The following is a 19,658-nucleotide window of genomic DNA, read 5'->3' as shown; positions in this document are numbered from 1 at the left end:
GGCACAAGTTTCTAATTTTTTTTTTTTTTTTTTGAGATGGAGTTTCACTCTTGTTGTTCAGGCTGGAGTGCAATGGCACAATCTCGGCTCATCGCAACCACTGCCTCCCAAGTTCAAGTGATTCTCCTGCCTCAGCCTCCCAAGCAGCTGGGATTACAGGCATGTGCCACCACATCCAGCTAATTTTTGTATTTTTAGTAGAGACAGAGTTTCTCCATGTTGGTCAGGCTGGTCTCGAACTTCTGACCTTGTGATCCACCTGCCTCAGCCTCCCAAAGTGCTGGGATTACAGACATGAGCCACCACGCCCGGCACAAGTTTCTAATTAAGTACATATTTTCTTTGTGACTAGAAGAATAGAAAGGTATTCCATCAGTTTTCTAATTGCTCTTCTCTGTTGCTGTTGTTAGCCAGAATTTGGGAGTTTTAACATATTTTTTGAGCTGTTTCCTGGGGAATGTTTTAAATTTTTACTTAACTTCTACTCCTTTAGGGCTCCAAAGCTTACTGTATGCCCTAGGGAAGAACAATTTTTTTTCTAACACATGAAGGCAGTAATTAGGTGTTTTGACATCTCCTAATATATCTTAAGAATAGCCTGCTCCAAGGCACCCAGAGGAGAATCGCCCAAGGGCCCTGTCAATTCAAGGGGTGGGGAGTTCCCACAAATGAGGGTTCCTCCCCGTTGTAGACCATAAGGGTAGCTTCTGACATTGCCAGGGAATGTGTAAGCTGCCGTGGCACCAGTGGGAGTGTCTTTTGGCATGCTAATACATCATAATTAGGGTATAACGAGCAGTGAAGACAACCAGAGCTCTCTGTGGTCACCATCTTGGTTTTAGTGGGTTTAGGCCAGTTTCTTTACCACATCTTGTCTTATCATCAGGGTCTCTTTGACCTGTATCTTGTGAAACCAGTCCTGCAGATCTCCTCTCTTCCTGTGACTACGAATGCCCAGCCTCCTGGGAATGCAGCCCAGCAGGTCTCAGCCTCAGTTTACCCAGACCCTATTCAAGATGGAGTCACTCTAGTTTGATCATGTCTGATGTATGTCCCCCCTCCCTTTTACAAGAGGTGTCTTAAATCACAGGGTGATACTACTTAAAAGTGGTTACTCCTAAATGTTCCAGGAGCTTATGACCAAACCAAATTCTTCCAACGAATTCAATAAATTATGTTTGGACTGACTTAACTTTTTTTTTTTCTTTTTTTAGACACAGGGTCTCACTATGTTGCTCAGGCTGGTCTTAAACTCCTGGGCTCAAGGGATCTGCCTCAGTCTCCCAAAGTGCTCAGATTACAGGTATGAGCCACCGCGCACAGCCTGGGTTGACCTTTTTGTTACGTAATATGTGGCACTTTTTGTTAGTATTTAGTGTAACAAAATATTACACATCTGAAAAAACAACAAATAGCCTTATGAACAAAAAAGCTAACATGTGTTTGACCTAGCACTCTGCTAGCCTCACCATCAAGCATCATTTTAAGGAGAAAACGTCTCCTACTAGAGCATTAAATAAGCAGCTATCACTAAAAACCAAACAAAGCTCAGACTGAATTTGCACAGTGACGTCTATAAATCTGTATCTTATGAATGCTGTAAACCAAAAATAAAATTTGAACCCCCCCCTTCACCTCCCAACAACCACCATCTGAATGGATTTCCTCCTCAGCCAAGGCACTCTAAAATTTAACCTGGAAGACTGGTTCAGGCCATGACAGGAAGTGGGGTCGGACATGCCTCACGATACATGCGCCACCCCCCACCACAGCATTAACATCAATGCAGACCTTAAGTCTGGTTAAAAAAAAACATTTACAGCCTACTTCCTCTGAAGCTGGCAACCTGGAGGCTTCATCTGCATGATAAAACCTTGGTTGTAGAAACCAGAATGTGTTAACCTGGACATTCCTTTCTACTGATAATAACTCTTCAACCAATGCCAATCAGAATATGTTTAGATCAGCTGGGTGCAAGGACTCATGCCTGTAATCCCAGCACTTTGGGAGGCTGATGCGGGGGATCATCTAAGGTCAGGAGTTTGAGACTAGCCTAGCCAACATGAAGAAACCCCACCTCTACTAAAATTACAAAAATTAGCTGGGCGTGGTGGCACATGCCTGTAATCCCAGCTACTCGGGAGGCTAAGGCAGGAGAATCACTTGAACCTGGGAATCGGAAGTTGCAGCAAGCTGAGATTGCGCCATTGTACTCCAGCCTGGGCAACAGAGCAAGACTCTATCTCAAAAAAAAAAAAAAAAAAAAAAAGCATATATTTACATCTACCTATGATCTGGAAGGACCCCACCCTTCAAGTTGTCCTGCTCTTCCAGAGGTAATCAATGTAAATCTTACATGTATTTTTTAAAATTGTACTTTAGGTTCTGGGGTACATGTGCAGATCACGCAGGATTGTTGCATAGGTACACACATGGCAATGTGGTTTGCTGCCTACATCTGGCATTTCTCCCCATGTTGTCCCTCCCTTGCCACCCCCAACAGACCCCATAATCTTACACATATTAATTGATGTATTACATCCCCCTAAAATGTGTAAAAGCAAACTGTACCCCTACCACCTTGGGCACACGTCGCCAGGACCTCTTGAGGCTGTCACAGGCACGTCCTTAACTTTGGCAAAATAAGCTTTCTCCCTAATGGAACGAAACCTGTCTTGGGTATACTGGGTTCACGATGCTTTTGGTCTATTAAGTGCAGGGTTCGGGTAAGGGCCTGCAGGGGTAGGCGTTTCTGTCTCAGGGTCCGCTGGGTAACATATTTACCCTTGTGAGTGGCCGGACACGCCACAGCCCACCATCGTCCGCAGGAAGACAAACCAGATGTACGAAGGAGCAAACGAAGTCAGCAAGGAGAAATAGGCTCCCCACAGGAACGAGATGAGCAGAATCTGAAGCAACAACAGAACACTGGTGACGGGGACCCGCCTCCACACGCGGAGGGAAGAAGCCCTAACTTCTGAAGGTGATTTTCTGTTTCCCTCCTGACAGTGGGTTCATCTATAGCAAGCCCACTGGTCTCTCTCAATCATCCAGCAATACGATCCATGCCATTCTAGTGTCTGAAAGCCTAGACCTTCCAAGTTCAGACCATTCTTTAAAACCACCCTGCTGTGCCCAACTTTATGGGTGGCAGGTCCCTGAACTTGCACATCAGAAGGCAAACACGTGTCCTCCCTCCTCACAGGGCTGTTGGGGACACAATGAGGCGTACATTGGGAGGAGTACCAGGAGCACATGTAAGGTATTTGCTGTTTCCTTAATTATAAGGATCATGTAAGTTCATAATTAACAATACAGAAAAAAGAAAATTAAACAATTGAAACCACCATTAATTGTCCAACCCAGAGAAAATACTCTTAACACCGTTTCATCTTCTGTTTGTAAAACAATGTGTTAATGGCTGTACATATTCCAGTGGAAAGATGTACTTTCATACATGCAACACATAAGATCTTTCTCTACTGTTGAAGTTAAAGTTGTTTCAGAACTTCTCATTATTAAAATAAGCTGTGATGGCATCTGTGCTTAAGTCATTATGCCCTCTCTGACATCTTTAGCAAGCTAGATTTCTGGAAAACAAATGATCAGGCTAGCACAATATTTTCAAGGTTCCTGATTCATACTGCCAAGCTCATGGTCAGAAAAATTATACCAATAGCGTTTATTATATATGATGATATAATAACACCAGTAGGGTATAATGAGGGTGTCTACACACTTGGAAGACATGTGTCCATTTCGATGGTGCAGGATTCTTTTTTTTTTTTTTTTTGAGATGGAGTTTCGCTTTTGTTACCCAGGCTGGAGTGCAATGGCACGATCTTGGCTCACTGCAACCTCCGCCTCCTGGGTTCAAGCAGTTCTCCTGCCTCAGCCTCCCGAATAGCTGGGACTACAGGCGTGCACCACCATGCCCAGCTAATTTTTGTACTTTTAGTAGAGACGGGGTTTCACCATGTTGACCAGGATGGTCTCGATCTCTTGACCTCGTGATCCACCCGCCTCGGCCTCCCAAAGTGCTGGGATTATAGGCGTGAGCCACCGCGCCCGGCTAGTGCAGGATTCTTTAAGGAAATTTTTCCTTACAGATTTGAAAAGGAAAAATTATATCCTGCTGTGTATTTTGTTTTTGATAAATCTTGTGTTTCATGTTTTTTCAAGGTTGCTTGACCATTTGCATTTCTTTTATAAAATGACTTTTTGTCCTTTTTGAGATACTTGTTTTCATATTTACAAGAATCTATGATAGTTATTTCATGTCATAGATTAAAACATACAGCCAATTCTATGCATGTTTTCCTTTGAGTTTCCTCCATTTGTGTTTATGCTTAGAGAGAATTTCACCAGAAATCAAGCAAACAGAAAAGACATAATTTATGTCTTCATGTCTAATCTTAGTAGGTACGTGACTTTGAGCAAGGAGCTAGTTCCAAAGCTCTACCAACGTGAGCAAAATGTGTAGCTGCTATGTTGACACCTGCAAATGTCTACATTCTAATATGTTTTAATTCTGTACATCCATCAACTTGAGAAAGAAAAGCGCGGCTCAAAGCAGTCTGAGGAATGTGAGGTATGCAGAATTTATCAGGTCCAGAGACACAGGGGCAGTGAGATGTCAGTCACATTCCCGCACCCATGCCCTGGGTAATTGTCTAAAGGCATTTTGTTTTTCTTCCCTTCCCTGTAGTTTCCAGATTAGCTGATAAATTACCTAAAATGTTACCACAAGTTGCTCAACTTGATGTGACGCTCATCCATTATCTCTGTGTGTTTAGATTTTGTGATAAAAAGAACAATGAGGGGTAAGGTAAGATAGATTACGTTATTTTAATGAACCAGTGTAAATTATTAGTTAACTTACGAAGTGCCCCCAAATTCTTTTCTCCCCTCCTTCAAAAAACTCCCTTGTAACTGCTGCTAATCGGAGCATATATTCAGGGCAACTGGACCATATGACTTCTGGGCTGCGATCCTCAACCTTGGTCCAAATAAACTCCCTACTTAAATTAATTTTGCCTCTGTTTCTTCCTTTAGGTCAATGTTTCTGACATAGCTGGCAGGGTTCAGAGCAACATCAGACCCTTACCCCACAATCACCCGGAGTCTCCTCATGGACTTGCTATACGAACCCACCGTGTTCCCCTAACTCCAGAGGTTTCACTGGACACAAAAGGGTGAGTCTATCTGAATCTGGACCTCCTTTCCTTTAGGTTGAGGTCTAGGGTTTGGGGGGGCTTCTTTTTAAATTCTCTCATTTAAGATCAACGGCTTCCATTTCTGTCCCTGGACAGGAGATTCAGGCAAATGGTCCCGCAGAGAACTCCTGCTTTCTCCACCTCTGCCTCATGGCAGCAGGTTCGGCTTATGCTCTTGGCCATCCAGCACTAGTGGTTTTACTTTCTCTTGTTCTAAATTACATCACACGCTTTAAAACTTGCATCTGTTTCCTACTGATTGTAACTTGGACTTGTCTTTCCATTTGTGACCAATTCCTGCTGGTTTCAAACAGATAGGTGCACAAGGGTGAGTTCTCTTGCCCCAAAGTTAAGGGATACTTGCTCTCTCTGAACCCAGCTGAGTGCTCTGGGGTACTAGAGACTTTTTGGACATTTGTTCATGACATGTAGGTGTCTCCCTGAAAGAAGAACACCTTCTTTCGAGCTTGTAGCTGCAGCAGTGGACTCGTCAGTTAAACGAAAACCAGAGGAAAAAACCTCCCAAGAGAAATAGGGCTGCTGTGAAGGGCAAAAGGGGCCTTTTCCATTTCCCCTTATTGACTCTTAGAAGTGAATGTGTGAGGCCGAGAGCAGTGGCTCATGCCTATAATCCCAGCACTTTGGGAGGCCGAGACAGGTGGATCATGAGGTCAAGAGATCTAGACCATCCTGGTCAATACGGTGAAACCCCGTCTCTACTAAAAATACAAAAATTAGCTGGGCATGGTGGCGCACACCTGTAGTCCCAGCTACTCGGGAGGCTGAGGCAGGAGAATTGCTTGAACCCAGGAGACGGAGGTTGCGGTGAGCTGAGATGGCACCATTGCACTCTAGCCTGGGTAACAAGAGCGAAACTCTGTCTCAAAAAAAAAAAAAAAAAAAAAAGAAGTGAATGTGTGGATAGAGAGAACAGACGTGTTCCCCCACCGACATCAGAGCCACTGTCCTTAATCCACAGTAAACTGGACATGGGGGGCATCTAACCAACCCATGACTACTTCTAAGTCCCAAACTTTAGGAGTTCAAATAGAGCCACTTAGCGGCCTTCATTCCTCTAGTGCTTCTTGGTAGAGATTTCTTGGAACTCTGTAATACCTGCATTTCCTTTTACTCTACACCTGGAATGCAGAGAAAAAGTTGTGCCCACAGGTACCCTGAGAACAATGAGATGTCCAGAAGATAAGCCTGGGATGTTGCATCAGGGAGGAAAATATCCACATTTTCTATACTGTGTAATGGGAGGGAGATGCCTACTAGAGAGAAGCAGCGATAAGGCTGCCCCCAAAAGAATACGCAAAAGAAACTTCCAAATGAGACCCTGAGGCCTGACATACCTTCCAGCGGCCGTATCTGTCAGCCAGGAGGCCAAAGAGGATACTGAAGACCATGTAGCCAAAAAACACCATCTGCGGGTGGGAGTGAGACAAAATGGTTCTCCAAGTCGTTTTTAGATGTTACTTCACCCCATTAGCCATTTGCACTAGAAGTAGGCTGGAAATACCTGAGGAATGGGAGTTAATTTAAAGAACAGGGTTTCACAAAGCGCTTGCTTGCTCCTGACACACTTCATGTTCAGGATTTTAAAGGCAGTTTATGCTCCCTGTTGGCGGATCCCACTCGATCGCCTAACGAGGGAGACACCCCCCTCCCCCGCAGGTGGAAACAAGGTCCTCGGAGCTGCTGTCCTCCTGCTGCTAGAGGACAGCTTCGGCTCCATTCAGATGTGCACTTGTAAATTTTGTCATTTTTAGAAGTCTCCATGCATGCTCTGCCTTATTCAACACACAAATTGGGACGACTAGAAGCAGTCTCCCTTTATGTTATGACAAATAAACATTTCTTTAAACACCAAATCCAATCACTCATTTAAAAAACTCTTCAGAACAAATATAAGTCCTAAGATAAACCTACTTCTTTTCCTTGCTCGTTCTCACAATGGCCTGTCCTCCCCTGGTAAAATTCAAGGATCTGGGATTTGATACCAGGGTGTTATTTATTATAACACGGCCTGAGCTGTCAGCCGCTGCCTGTGCCTCTGGGCTCCTTATTTTCCTGCCTTCAAGCAGTTCAGGCTTCACTGCATCCCTGACTGACGGCCTCCAGGGCAATCAAAGGAATGCTGTTAGCTCGCATTTCTGGGGAAAACAAAGCAAACCAGAAACGGCTCTGTTTCCCTTTAGCTGTCGCTGTTCTGCTTTTTTTTCTCCTTCTCTCACTCTTCGCAGGGAAGACTCAAATGCCTTTCTCCCACACAGAACCATGAAAAATTCATCATACGTATTACTGCACGACAAAAGCCGCGATGGGGCCCGGTGCGCTACACTTTGTAGGGCAAAAACGTCAGTAGCCCTGTTTGACAGACTGCACAGACAGAAACCTGTAAGCTCGCGGGGGCTCCGGTTCTCCCTCTCCCCTCTTCCCTCCCTCGCCCCCGAGCCTCAGTGGCGCCCCTTCTGGTGCGCCCTCTCCCGCCCGCCCCTGTCCCCGCCCCTGCCCCACTGCGCCCTTCTGAGCTATCCCCCCACTCTCCACCCAGAAGACGTCCTCCTCTGCTCGCGCGCCCCACCTAGCGCGGACGTAACCCTCGAGCGCCCCTGATCCTCCATTCCGCACGACCCTGACCCCCCCCATCGGGCACGCGCCTAACCCTCGAGCGCCCCTGATCCTCCATTCTGCACGACCCTGAAGCCCCCATCGGGCGCGCGGCTAACCCTCGGGTGCCCCTGATCCTCCATTCCGCACGACCCTGAAGCCCCCATCGGGCGCGCGCCTAACCCTCGGGCGCCCCGATCCTCCATTCCGCACGACCCTGAAGCCCTCATCCGGCGCGCGCCTAACCCTCGAGCGCCCCTGATCCTCCATTCTGCACGACCCTGACCCCCCCCATCGGGCACGCGCCTAACCCTCAGGCGCCCCTGATCCTCCGTTCTGCACGACCCTGAAGCCCTCATCGGGCGCGCGCCTAACCCTCGGGCGCCCCTGATCCTCCATTCCGCACGACCCTGACCCCCCAACAGAGGCGTACCTAACGCTCCAGCGTCCGGAATCCTTCACCCCAGACCCTCCACGGGACACCCGCCTAATCCTCCAGCACCCCTGATCCTCTATCCGGCGCGTGCCTAACCCTCTGGCTCCCCTAATCCTCCATCAGACACGTCCCTGACCCTCTATCGGGTGCGCGCCTAACCCTCCAGCACCCTGTATCCTCCATCGGGCGCGCCCCTGACCCTCCACCGGACACAGGCCTAATCCTCCAGCATCCCTGATCTTCTATCGGGCATGCGCCTAACCCTCCAGCACCCTGACCCTCCAACAGGCGGCCCCTAACTCTCCATTGGGCGCACCCCTGACCCTGCACTGGGTGCATGCCTAATCCTTCAGCATCCCCAATCCTCCATCAGGCGCACCCTAGCCTCCTAACGCCCCTGATCCTCCATCGGATATGCGCACGCCCCGACCCTCTCTTGCGCTCTTCTCCCCTCCCCCGCATGCTGCTCAGGCTTCCCCCAACTCTTCCTCCTACGCACCCCCTTACGCCCACCCGCCCCCGCTCGACCCTTCCCCCTCAACCCTCCGGCACTCCACCTTCCCCCTGCTCTCACATCCTGCGCACTCGACACTTACCCCCATCCCCCTACCCTTCCCCCTCAACCCCACGCTCGACCCTTCCCCCACCCCCGCGCTCGACCACTACTTCCCACACCCCCGCTCGACCCCCACTCCCCACCCATCCCCCCCAACCACCCATCCATTCCCCTCCCTCGCCCGCGCTCAACCCCTACTCCCTCCCCCAGCACTCTCGCCACATCCCGAGGGTCAGCTCTTTTCTGCAGGTGCTTGTCTTTAATATGAAACATGACTCTTCTATTTCTGATTTAAGCACCGCATGAGGTGTTTTTCAGCATTAACTCTGACTCACAAAACACAAGAGCCGTCATAGCCCCACAATCCTTCAGTTTCCTCAATTAACAACTGCTCAGAAAACGGGGTTGCGGGGCCCGGGAGACGGTGACAAAGTTGCTCATTAGCCTGGCCCTTCCGTTAGCAGAACTGTTCCCAGTAAGCTCAGGAACAGAGACAGAATCAGACGGGCTAAGCCCAGACAGGAGGATAGGATGAGCCCAGAGCAGGAAACAGCCTCGCCTCGGGCGAGTTCAGTTGCTTAGAGAGAGGTCTTTGGAGCTGTGATGACGTAAGGAGGGAGACTGCGGACCTGCCAGAAGGAGCCTCTGTAGGTACCGTTAGGAAACAACGTTGACAAATGCAGCCAATGAAATGTGAGCTGTAAATATTGCATTTACATATGTATCATGTACTAAAAAAAAAACTGACAGGTCAAATACCACACCTGGATCTCCAGCATTCTCAAGGAACTAAGATGTGCATATATACAAACCAACTGGGGTGCAGATCAGTTAGAATTAAATACAAGGTTAGCCGGGCACGGTGGCTCTCACCTGTAATCCCAGCACTTTGGGAGGCTGAGGCAGGCAGATCACCTGAGGTCAGGAGTTCGAGACCAGACTGACCAACATGGAGAAACCCCGTCTCTACTAAAAATACAAAATTAGCCGGGCGTGGTGGCATGTGCCTGTAATCCCAGCAACTTGGAAGGCTGAGGCAGGAGAACTGCTTGAACCGAGGAGGCAGAGGTTGCAGTGAGCCAAGATCATGCCATTACACTCCAGTCTGGGCAACAAGAGCGCAACTCCATCTCCAAAAAAAACAAAAAACAATATAAAGTTATAGAGTCACCCTAAAGATGCAAGGATTGGCAAGTAACGCTTTAGTGAAAGCCATGAGAACCAAAATGGAGTCCGTTAGGCCACCCTACCAAAATGGGATCATAGGCAACAGAGGAGGGGCTGTCATGCACACGTGTCTAGCACAAAAACTGCACCAAGGACTCTGAAAACCACAGCCTTGCAACAAGACCACTGATCCCTGAGCCCAGGAATTCAAGGCCAGCCTGGGCAAAAAAAAAAAAAGACTGCTTCTGCAAGGACAATATCCAGCCTGTTCAACCTTGAACTGATGCCACTGTTGTTACTGATCCTTGTAGCCAAGGACAAGTATTTCAAAATAACTTATATAGCCTTCCTCATTTTGCCTTTAAAAAACTCTTGCCTTTCCTTGCCTTCCTGGGTACACCTATGGCCAGGCCATGGTTCACCACGGTACAGGAATTCCCAAATTGCAATCCCTATCGTTCCTTTCCAGATAAACTCATTTCTCTGTATAGCTGCTCTGTTATTTTAGGTTGACACTTTCTAAACTGTAATTGTATTTTATACATAGGAGAAAATGGAAACCAATCGAGTCACTTTATTACGAGTCTAAGGAAACACCGTGTTTTATTTCTAAAATTTTTCTATATGATCTGAAACACCAGAATAGACACCCCTTTAGCAACTAAGATGGGCCCCAACGTTAAGTAAAGGAACATTATCTACAGGTCAAGGGTTCAGGGCCTAGCAGGCATGGCAGATTTCTGAATTCTTTTCGGAGATACCAAGCTGATTTACCACCCAGACCACTAGAGTCCTGACTGGCCAGAGGACTGGCCTTACAGACATTCTTTTCTGATAAGCCACTATAGACCTCAGGCCAGTTTCAGCAGCTTACACAGGCAGTGCACAAATGGTGTTTATGTTCTATAGTTCACCTTTTGATATAAAGAGCCAAATTCCACCTTATTTTACTGCTAAAACCCTGCCCCAAAGTGAACAAGTGATGTATGTTGCATACACGCTTACCTAGTCTGCATGTAGGCTCACCTCGCAAATACGTACAGCTTTGCCCCCAGACCTGCCAAATACGGATGAGGAAGGGATAGGCTTGTGAAACATAAAACCCAACCTGTCCTTCTCCTCTTCCAAGAGAGAGCACCTTCAGTGCACACTGGAGACTGTCTCTTCCATGCTTACAAATCACTATTGCCAATAAAGCTGTCCTTTCTATTATTTAGCCATCCTGCTGGTCTTTCGGACAACAAGTATTAGAGCTTTAAAAACACAAAAAGGAACCAGGGCACCAACATTAATAACAGGAGGGGTTTTTTTGTTTTTTATTTTGAGACAGAGTTTACTCTTGTTGCCCAGGCTGGAGTGCAATGGCACAATCTCAGCTCACCGTAGCCTCTTGAACCTCTCAGGTTCAAGTGATTCTCCTGCCTCAGCCTCCCAAGTAGCTGGCATTATAGGCATGTGCCACCACACCTAGCTAATTTTTTTTTTTTTTTTGTATTTTTAGTAGAGACGGGGTTTCTCCATGTTGGTCAGGCTGGTCTCGAACTCCCGACCTCAGGTGATTCGCCTGCCTCGGCCTCCCAAAGTGCTGGGATTATAGGCGTGAGCCACCACACCTGGCCAACAAGAGTTTAATAAATAATGCTAGAGGTCAACTTCAGTTCCCTATAATAACAGGAGTTTTAATGAGGGAAAAGGAACTAAGATAATATAATGGAAAAATGAGGATGGGCATGGTGGCTCACGCCTGTAATCTCAGTATTTTGCGAGGCAGGCTGATCATGAGGTCAGGAGATCAAGACCATCCTGGCCAACATGGTGAAAACCCGTCTCTACTAAAAATACAAAAATTAGGCATGGTGGTGAACACCTGTAGTCCCAGCTACTTGGGAGGCTAAAACAGGAGAATCCCTTGAACCTGGGAGGCGGAGGTTGCAGTGAGCTGAGATTGTGCCACTGCACTCCAGCCTGGTGACAGAGTGAGACTCCATCTCAAAGATAAAATAAAAATAATGGAAAAAATAAAACTTCTTGGAACTTCCAAACTCATACCAAAGAGGAGGTTAAACCTGAAGATAGTCACGTAACACTGGCCATCCTTTTCCCAGAATAGCTGTTGCTTTACAATCTTATGTCAAAGCATTATCCATCGGCCAGCCCCTCACCCGACGGAAAATTCTCGGCTGGCCTTGAAACCTTCAAGATCCATATCCTCCTACAAAACAAGGACATGTCTATTTTAACTTAGGTTTTCAATCTAAGTCTAGCTTCTACAACTAACATCTATCTGTTAGATTTCACGCTGATAATGTTGGTGGCACGCTCATCTTCCCAGGTGCAGAAGATGAGATCATTCTTCCACCTACCCTGAGATGTCTGCATAATTGATGGCTTCCTTACTCCCCTTCTCTTCCAGTGTTCACCTCATCTTATATAAATGTAGATTTACTGGGCACTAATTAAAATCTCACAAAAATGTAACCATTTGTCTCATCGCTGGCTACCCACCGCTTCCTACATACCTTCTTTCCTTTAAAGAAGAATATAGGCCAGGCACAATGGCTCAGGCCTATAATTCCAGCACTTTGGGAGGCCGAGGCAGGCGGATCACCTGAGGTCAGGAGTTCGAGACCAGTCTGGCCGACATGGTGAAACCTCATCTCTACCAAAGCTATGAAAATTAGCTGGGCATGGTGGTGGGCGCCTGTACTCTCAGCTACTCAGGAGGCTGAGACATGAGAATCGCTTGAACCCAGGAAGCGGAGGTTGAAGTGAGCCGAGATCATGCCACTGCACTCCAGCCTGGGCCACAAGAACGAACCTTTGTCTCAAAAAAAAAAAAAAAAAAAAGAATATAAATCTTGAGTCACCCAGAAACCTCTGCTTCAAGCCACAGATGTTTCTGTAACTGGTGTTCTTAAAACCACCACTGCAAAATTGTAACTGAGTCAGTGAAAGCGATCTGACCTGCTGGACTGTTACGTTCTTCCCAGTCATGCCCTCAAGCTCTGGCTCAATAAACGTCAGATGAATGAGATTTTTCCCTCAGTATCTGATTTAGGTTAATAAAAATAAGGGCAGATTTTTAGATGTGCTGCTATGATTGGGCATACAACTGGAATCCAAACTTCCTAGCCTCCAAAACACAGAAAAACACAATAGGCAATACCATCCATTATCTGAGAGAACTAACCAGTTCCTCCAGTGGGGGGGATTTTCCCTGGTACCCCCTAAAGATTAAAATTCACAGGTAAGATTTAAGGCAGGGAGTGACAGGGAATCCCCTTACCCTGCAACCTTCGGGGGCTGCTCCTTTCCACACAGCCTTGTAAGTTTAGGGGGCAGGAGGAATTCTTCTGGAATTCTCCACCACCAGTTTCAGACTAACTCTTACTATCTTACAGAATTTGTCCTCAAGGCCTCTGCCACCTGACTGCTATCCTCCACCCATCAAGGGCTACTTACCTCCCGGACACTCCCTTTAGTGAGGATTTGAGCACCTGGGCTCCTCATTCTTTCTATTAAGTTGTTGGGGCTCAGAAAGTGATACAACAATGACTGGTACTTTGACGTGCGTGCAGAGAGGATAGAGGCAGCTGCGCAGAATCAACGCCCTCTAACCTTGTCTCGCTCCTTCGCTCTCAGGCACAGGGAAGGACTCTCTTGACAATTTCCTTATCTAGTCAAGGAAGCTTTGTTCCAAAAGGAATGCAACTGGGCCAGGGGCAGTGACTCAGTTTGTAATTCCAACACTTTGAGAGGCCTAGGCAGAAGTTAGAGATTAGCCTCTTCAAATTAGCCAGGTGTGGTGACCCACGTCCCAGCTACTCAGGAGGCTGAAGATTATTTATTTTTTTATTTTTATTATTATTATTTTTTGAGAAGGAGTTTCACTCTTGTTGCCCAGGCTGGAGTGCAATGGCGCTAATCTCAGTTCACTGCAACCTCCACCTCCCAGGTTCCAGCGATTCTCCTGCCTCAGCCTCCTGAGCAGCTGGGATTACAGGCATGTGCCACCACACTCCGCTAATTTTTGTATTTTAAGTAGAGACGGGATTTCTCCATGTTGGTAAGGCGGGTCTCGAACTCCCGACCTCAGGTGATCCACCTACCTCGGCCTCCCGTAGTGCTGGGATTACAGGTGAAAGCCACTGCGCCTGGCAGGTGAGAGGATTCTTTAAGCCCAGGAGTTCAAAGCTGTGATAAGCTGGGCAACAGAGGGAGACTCTATTTCCAAAAACAAATAAACAAACAAAAAAGCAATTGTCCTAAACCCACTCCCTAGGGATCATGTCAAATTACCAAGAAAGATCAGCCACCAAAAAAAAGAAGGGGCTGGGGGTATTACCTTGCCCCAGACTTGCCACCCAGTCATCTGAGGGCAGCTCCCAGAGATCACCTGGGGGATTCATCTGCATAACAACCTTTGTTCCTCTGCAACTCCACCCCTCACCTCCCTGGTCCATCCATTCTCCCTAATGACTTATTGCCCCTCTAAAGAATCTCTGCCCACCATCCTCCTCCCCTGTGAAAAAGGCTATATATGTTCCTGTATCACACTGTGTTATTGGTAATTACTCTTGTGATGCCTCCCTGCTATGCCTATCAGAATAAAATTTTGTATGCCTCGTTTCCTATGAATCTACCTTCTGTCCATTGATTTTTAATGAACCTTTGGAAGGTGATGAGAAGTCTTCCCTTGGCACCTACAAAGTCCTGTCTTCATTAAAACCAGCTTCAATACCCAAATAAATCAACCTTTCCTCACCTGCTGGTTGCAAATCTTTGCAAAAATTTTAAGGGTAAGCAATTATGACAGTGAACAAGATCTGACCTAATGAAATCATTTTAGCCTTTAACTTCCAAACTGTCCTTGGTCATTCCTGGGCATGGGCCAAGCTAACTTTGGAAGAAATTTAGTTTATAGTTTAGATGATAATAGCTCTTCCCAAAACTAAAACATCTTTATAGAAGTAATAAAAGGCCACCAGGTTAGGATTATGAGAGGGGCCTGAATTCTGTTAAGATGTAGGCTTAGTTAAAAGATTACCAGCCGCTTTACCACCTTTGTTCTGAAATTCACAAGATTTGCAACTTCCCCAATTACTCCTGTAAATAATATCACTATTGTAGAACCTAAGATTGGCCTCTTGAGACATCTTTTCAGACTTTTGTGGGCTTTTTAATTTTTATTTATTTATTATTATTTTTTTAAAAGACCGGGTTTCACCATGTTGGTCAGGCTAGTCTTGAACTCCTGACCTCAGGTGATCCAGCCACCTTGGCCTCCAAAAGTGCTTGGATTACAGGCATGAGCCACCACGCCTGGCCCAGACTTTTGTGTTTTTGATGACAGGATGACTCCACTCGGACCCATGACTTCCTGACTCAACTGGTCCTGTACCCCCCCACCCCAAAAGCAGACTTAGCATACAAGATCCATTTTCTATACCGCTATGATTGCATTCCCAACCAATCGGCAATACCCATTCCCTAGCCTCCTGCCCGCCAAACTATCTTTAAAAAAACCCTTGCCTCCAAATTTTCAGGAAGGCTGATAGAAGTAATAATAAAACTCTGGCCTCTGGTTTAGCCAGCTCTATGTGTATTAAACACTTTACTGCAGTTCCCCTGCTTGATAAGTTGGCTCTGTCTGGGCACTGGGAAAGATGAACCCTACAGCAGTTATGCCCTCACTGGCCTTCTACCCTGCAGCTTCATCTCCTTGGAGTTCTTAAAAAACTGACCACATCCTTCCTTAAAGCCTTCCAATGGCTTCCTGAGGGAATGTATTCTCTTACCGGGTCCACAAGGGGGCGTAGTTTCTAGGGCAAGAACTTCCCAGCACCATATTTTCTCCACCTCCCATCTACCTCCATCCGGGAGATTTAACAGTTTGTTTAAATTTTGCGGGCGCGGAAGAAACTCAAAGTCAGTCCAGCGGAAGTTCTAAGGAACTCCTTTCATTGGCCAGGGGTCTTAGAGAAGGTGGGGATTCCTCCCAGGTTAAAAGTCCTCTTCTTCTTCCACACCCCTTCAGACTCCACGTTTGGATCCCCTTCCATGAACCCTCCCTTCATGGAAACTATTTTTCTCTATCCTGGATTTTCCCTCTGGAGTCCCCTTCCACACTCTCTCGTGGATGCCTGTGTTCCCCTCCTAAACTCCATCTCTCTCTGTTCCCTTCCACTCAGTGTGGAAGCTGCTTTCCTCTCCTGGATTCTCTCACTCCCTGTGAGAGTTAGCTGTTTCTTTCTGTCTCCTCCTGTTTCTCTAAATAAATCACTTTCTACAAACACTTTTGAGTCCGGCATTTACTGCGCACCACGCCGTGGTCCCCTCTCTCATTCTTGAGAGGGCAGGAGATCAAGAACCTGGAGAAACGTCCTCTGAGGGGAGCTGAGAGCACCCTGAACCCCAGTATTACATTCCCACCCTCCAGTGTGGCTTCCAACATGCTTACACATCAGGAGCCTCTTTTAATATTAAAAATAAAGATTTTGCAAAGCTCTGTGATAGAAGGTGTACTTTCATACCCATCTTATCAGAAATGTATGACCATAAAGTCAGTAATGCTATTATATTGATTGTTAAACAAAATGGTCATCTGAAGAACTGTCATACGTATTTGTATCACATTTTTCTTTGCTTGCCTTGAGATGGAGTTTTCACTCTTATTGCCCAGGCTGGAGTGCAATGGCACGATCTCAGCTCACCACAACCTCTGCCTCCTCCAGGGTTCAATCTATTCTCCTGCCTCAGCCTCCTGAGTAGCTGGGATTACAGGCATGTGCCACCATGCCTGGCTAATTTTATATTTTTAGTAGAGATGGGCCTTCTCCATGTTGGTCAGGCTGGTCTTGAACTTCCAACCTCAAGTGATCTGCCCGCCTTGGCCTCCCAAAGTGCTGGGATTACAGCTGTGGGCCACTGCTCCCAGCCTTGTGTCACACATTTTGGATGGAGGGCTTATGTGTTTGGCCCAATGTTGGGGAGCAGTAGCTACAGAATGGAATTTACGCTCAGCAGGTGGGGTGTTTCTGGCCCTGCTCACCTCTGCAGTTTCGCCTCCCATCACTGCCTCTGACTATTTAGACAATGTGATACTGCTTGTAGTCTTCCCAGCACTCATGCATATAGTGTCCACTGGCACTTAACTGGTACTTAATAAGTGCTTTCTGAAAGAATGATACATATCTTCAATTCCATTTTTTCTTTTTTTTTTTTTTTTGAGACAGAGTCTGGCTCTGTCGCCCAGGCTGGAAAGCAGTGGCATGATCTCAGCTCATCACAACCTCTGCCTCCTGGGTTCAAGCAATTCTCCTGCCTCAGCCTCCTGAGTAGCTTAGGACTACAGGTGCCTGCCACCATGACTTTTTTATTTATTTTTTATTTTTAGTAGAGACGGGGTTTTACCCTGTTAGCCAGGATGGTCTAGATCGCCTGATCTCGTGATCTGCCCAGCTCAGCCTCCCAAAGTGCTGGGATTACAGGCACGAGCCACCCACCGTGCCCGGCCTTCAATTCCATTTTCTAGCAAAACCTGATGTGCAACTTATAAGGCTATTGTTTTTTCTTTTTTCAGATGGAATTTCACTCGTCACCCAGGCTGGAGTCCAATGGCGTGATCTCGCCTCACTACAACCTCCATCTCCCAGGTGCAAGCAATTCTCCTGTCTTAGTCTCCCAAGTGACAGGGATTACAGGTGCCCACCACCATGCCCGGCTCATTTTTGCATTTTTAATAGAGACGGGGTTTCATCAAGTTGGTCAGGCTGGTCTCAGACTCCTGACCTCAGGTGATCTGCCTGCCTCAGCCTCCCAAAATGCTGGGATTACAGGCATGAGCCACCGTACCAAGCCCATAAGGCTATTCTTTTTTGAGACAGAGTCTGACTCTGTCGCCCAGGCTGGAGTGTAATGGCACGATGTTGGCTCACCACAACCTCTGCCTCCTGGGTTCAAGCAATTCTCCTGCCTCAGCCTCCCGAGTATCTGGGACTACAGGCACGTGCCACCACACCCAGCTAATTTTTTGTATTTTTAGTAGAGACAGGGTTTCACCATCTTAGCCAGGATGGTCTCGATCTCCTAACCTCGTGATCCGTCTGCCTCGGCCTCCCAAAGTGCTGGGATTACAAGCTTACAAGCATGAACCACCGCGCCTGGCCCATAAGGCTACTCTTCACGGTCTTTGAGGAAAGTTGAAGGAGTAACAAGTTGAAGGAGTGATCCAATTTAACCCATGACTTAGGGATCACTTTCTGATTTGCACCTCTCATCTGGATAGTAAGCAGTTCAAGACTACGCACGCTAGAAAAAGAAAACAAGGCGAGGAAGACATTGAATGAGGGTTTCAGCCTGCAAACCTTGAGTTTTGGAAGCCAACATACCAAGGGGTGAGATACCCTTTGGCTCTCAGCCTTGCAGGATGGAGGAAAGGGAGCCCAGGCCCTCAAGAACCCAAAAGCACAGGAGGCAGGTACTTACCGTGGTTACTAATGCCACCTGCCAATTCTCCAGTTGCCACTCACAGCGGATGACAGGAGACACAACAGCTATCAACATGATCTCCATGGCCTCAACCACCTTAAAGAGGGACACAATGCCATGTCTAAGCGCCGGCTTGTCATCACTTCATCCCAGACCTGCCTGTCTGTCATCCTATCTAGTCCTATCCCCTTCGACCCTCCCCACTTAGGGAGCACCTATCGTGTACCCACACAGTACTGCTAGTTGGATAAGGAACTATAGAACTTCAGCTGTCATGGATGTGACCTTTACGGTTTGAACAGTTTGAGAGTTCCCAAAAATTTGTGACATGTATTCACTGATGATTTTGCTGAGCAATGCATTTGCATGGTAGCCCTATAAGGGAGCTGTGTGAAGGCCACTCCCACTGCCAAGGGGTGAAACCAGCTAACCGGCAGCATTCACACCATCAACTTCGTTGTTTTGTACTCATGATCCTGACGGTTGCAGGGCATGAACCTTACAAATGGATTTTTGAGGCCGAGCATGGTGACTCACGCCTGTAATCCAAGCACTTTGGAGGCCAAGGCAGGCAGATCACCTGAGGTCGGGAGTTCAAGACCAGCCTGACCAACATGGTGAAACCTCATCTTTAAAAAATAAAATAAAATTCAACCATTGTGGAAGACAGTGTGGCGATTCCTCAAGGACCTAGAAATAGAAATTCCATTTGACCCAGCAATCCCATTACTGGGTATATATCCAAAGGATTATAAATCGTTCTACTATAAGGACACATGCACACGAATGTTCATTGCAGCACTGTTTACAATAGCAAAGACCTGGAACCAACCCAAATGCCCATCGATGATAGACTGGACAGGGAAAATGTGGCACATATACACCATGGAATACTATGCAGCCATCAAAAACGATGAGTTCGTGTCCTTTGTAGGGACATGGATGAACCTGGAAACCATCATTCTCAGCAAACTGACACAAGAACAGAAAATCAAACACTGCATGTTCTCACTCATAGGTAGGTATTGAACAATGAGAACGTATGGACACAGGGTGGGGAGCATCACACACTGGGGTCTGTAGGGGGAAATAGGGAGGGACAGCGGGGGGTGGAGAGTTGGGGAGGGATAGCATGGGGAGAAATGCCAGATATAGGTGAAGGGGAGGAAGGCAGCAAATC

The 19,658-nt window shown here is 47.0% G+C and overlaps 1 protein-coding gene across 5 annotated transcripts in view; it reads right to left on the bottom strand.

The window, feature by feature from the left end:
* The window catches only part of SVOPL (SVOP like), a 181,885-nt gene that overhangs the window by 156,622 nt on the left and 5,605 nt on the right, over positions 1-19,658 (bottom strand). For 3 of the 5 annotated variants that reach the window (XM_064373072.1, XM_021665310.2, XM_064373092.1), the window contains exons 1-3: positions 13,451-13,522; positions 6,572-6,643; positions 2,785-2,909 (exon numbers count right to left, since the gene is read on the bottom strand). In XM_064373072.1, the coding sequence (XP_064229142.1) occupies positions 2,785-2,909; positions 6,572-6,643; positions 13,451-13,498 (245 nt within the window). In that variant the 5' untranslated portion in view covers positions 13,499-13,522. Of the gene's footprint in view, positions 1-2,784; positions 2,910-6,571; positions 6,644-8,262; positions 8,611-13,450; positions 13,523-18,475; positions 18,575-19,658 lie in introns of those variants that run through there. The other 2 variants (XM_064373094.1, XM_012447589.2) reach the window with 2 other exon arrangements.

This window comes from Aotus nancymaae, unplaced genomic scaffold (genome assembly GCF_030222135.1).
Source record: "Aotus nancymaae isolate 86718 unplaced genomic scaffold, 86718_ANA_hifiasm-v0.15.2.pri h1tg000002l, whole genome shotgun sequence".
NCBI classification, from domain to species: Eukaryota; Metazoa; Chordata; class Mammalia; order Primates; family Aotidae; genus Aotus; species Aotus nancymaae.
Note: the sequence above shows the minus strand (reverse complement) of the source record. Positions and strands in the feature narration are given on the sequence as shown.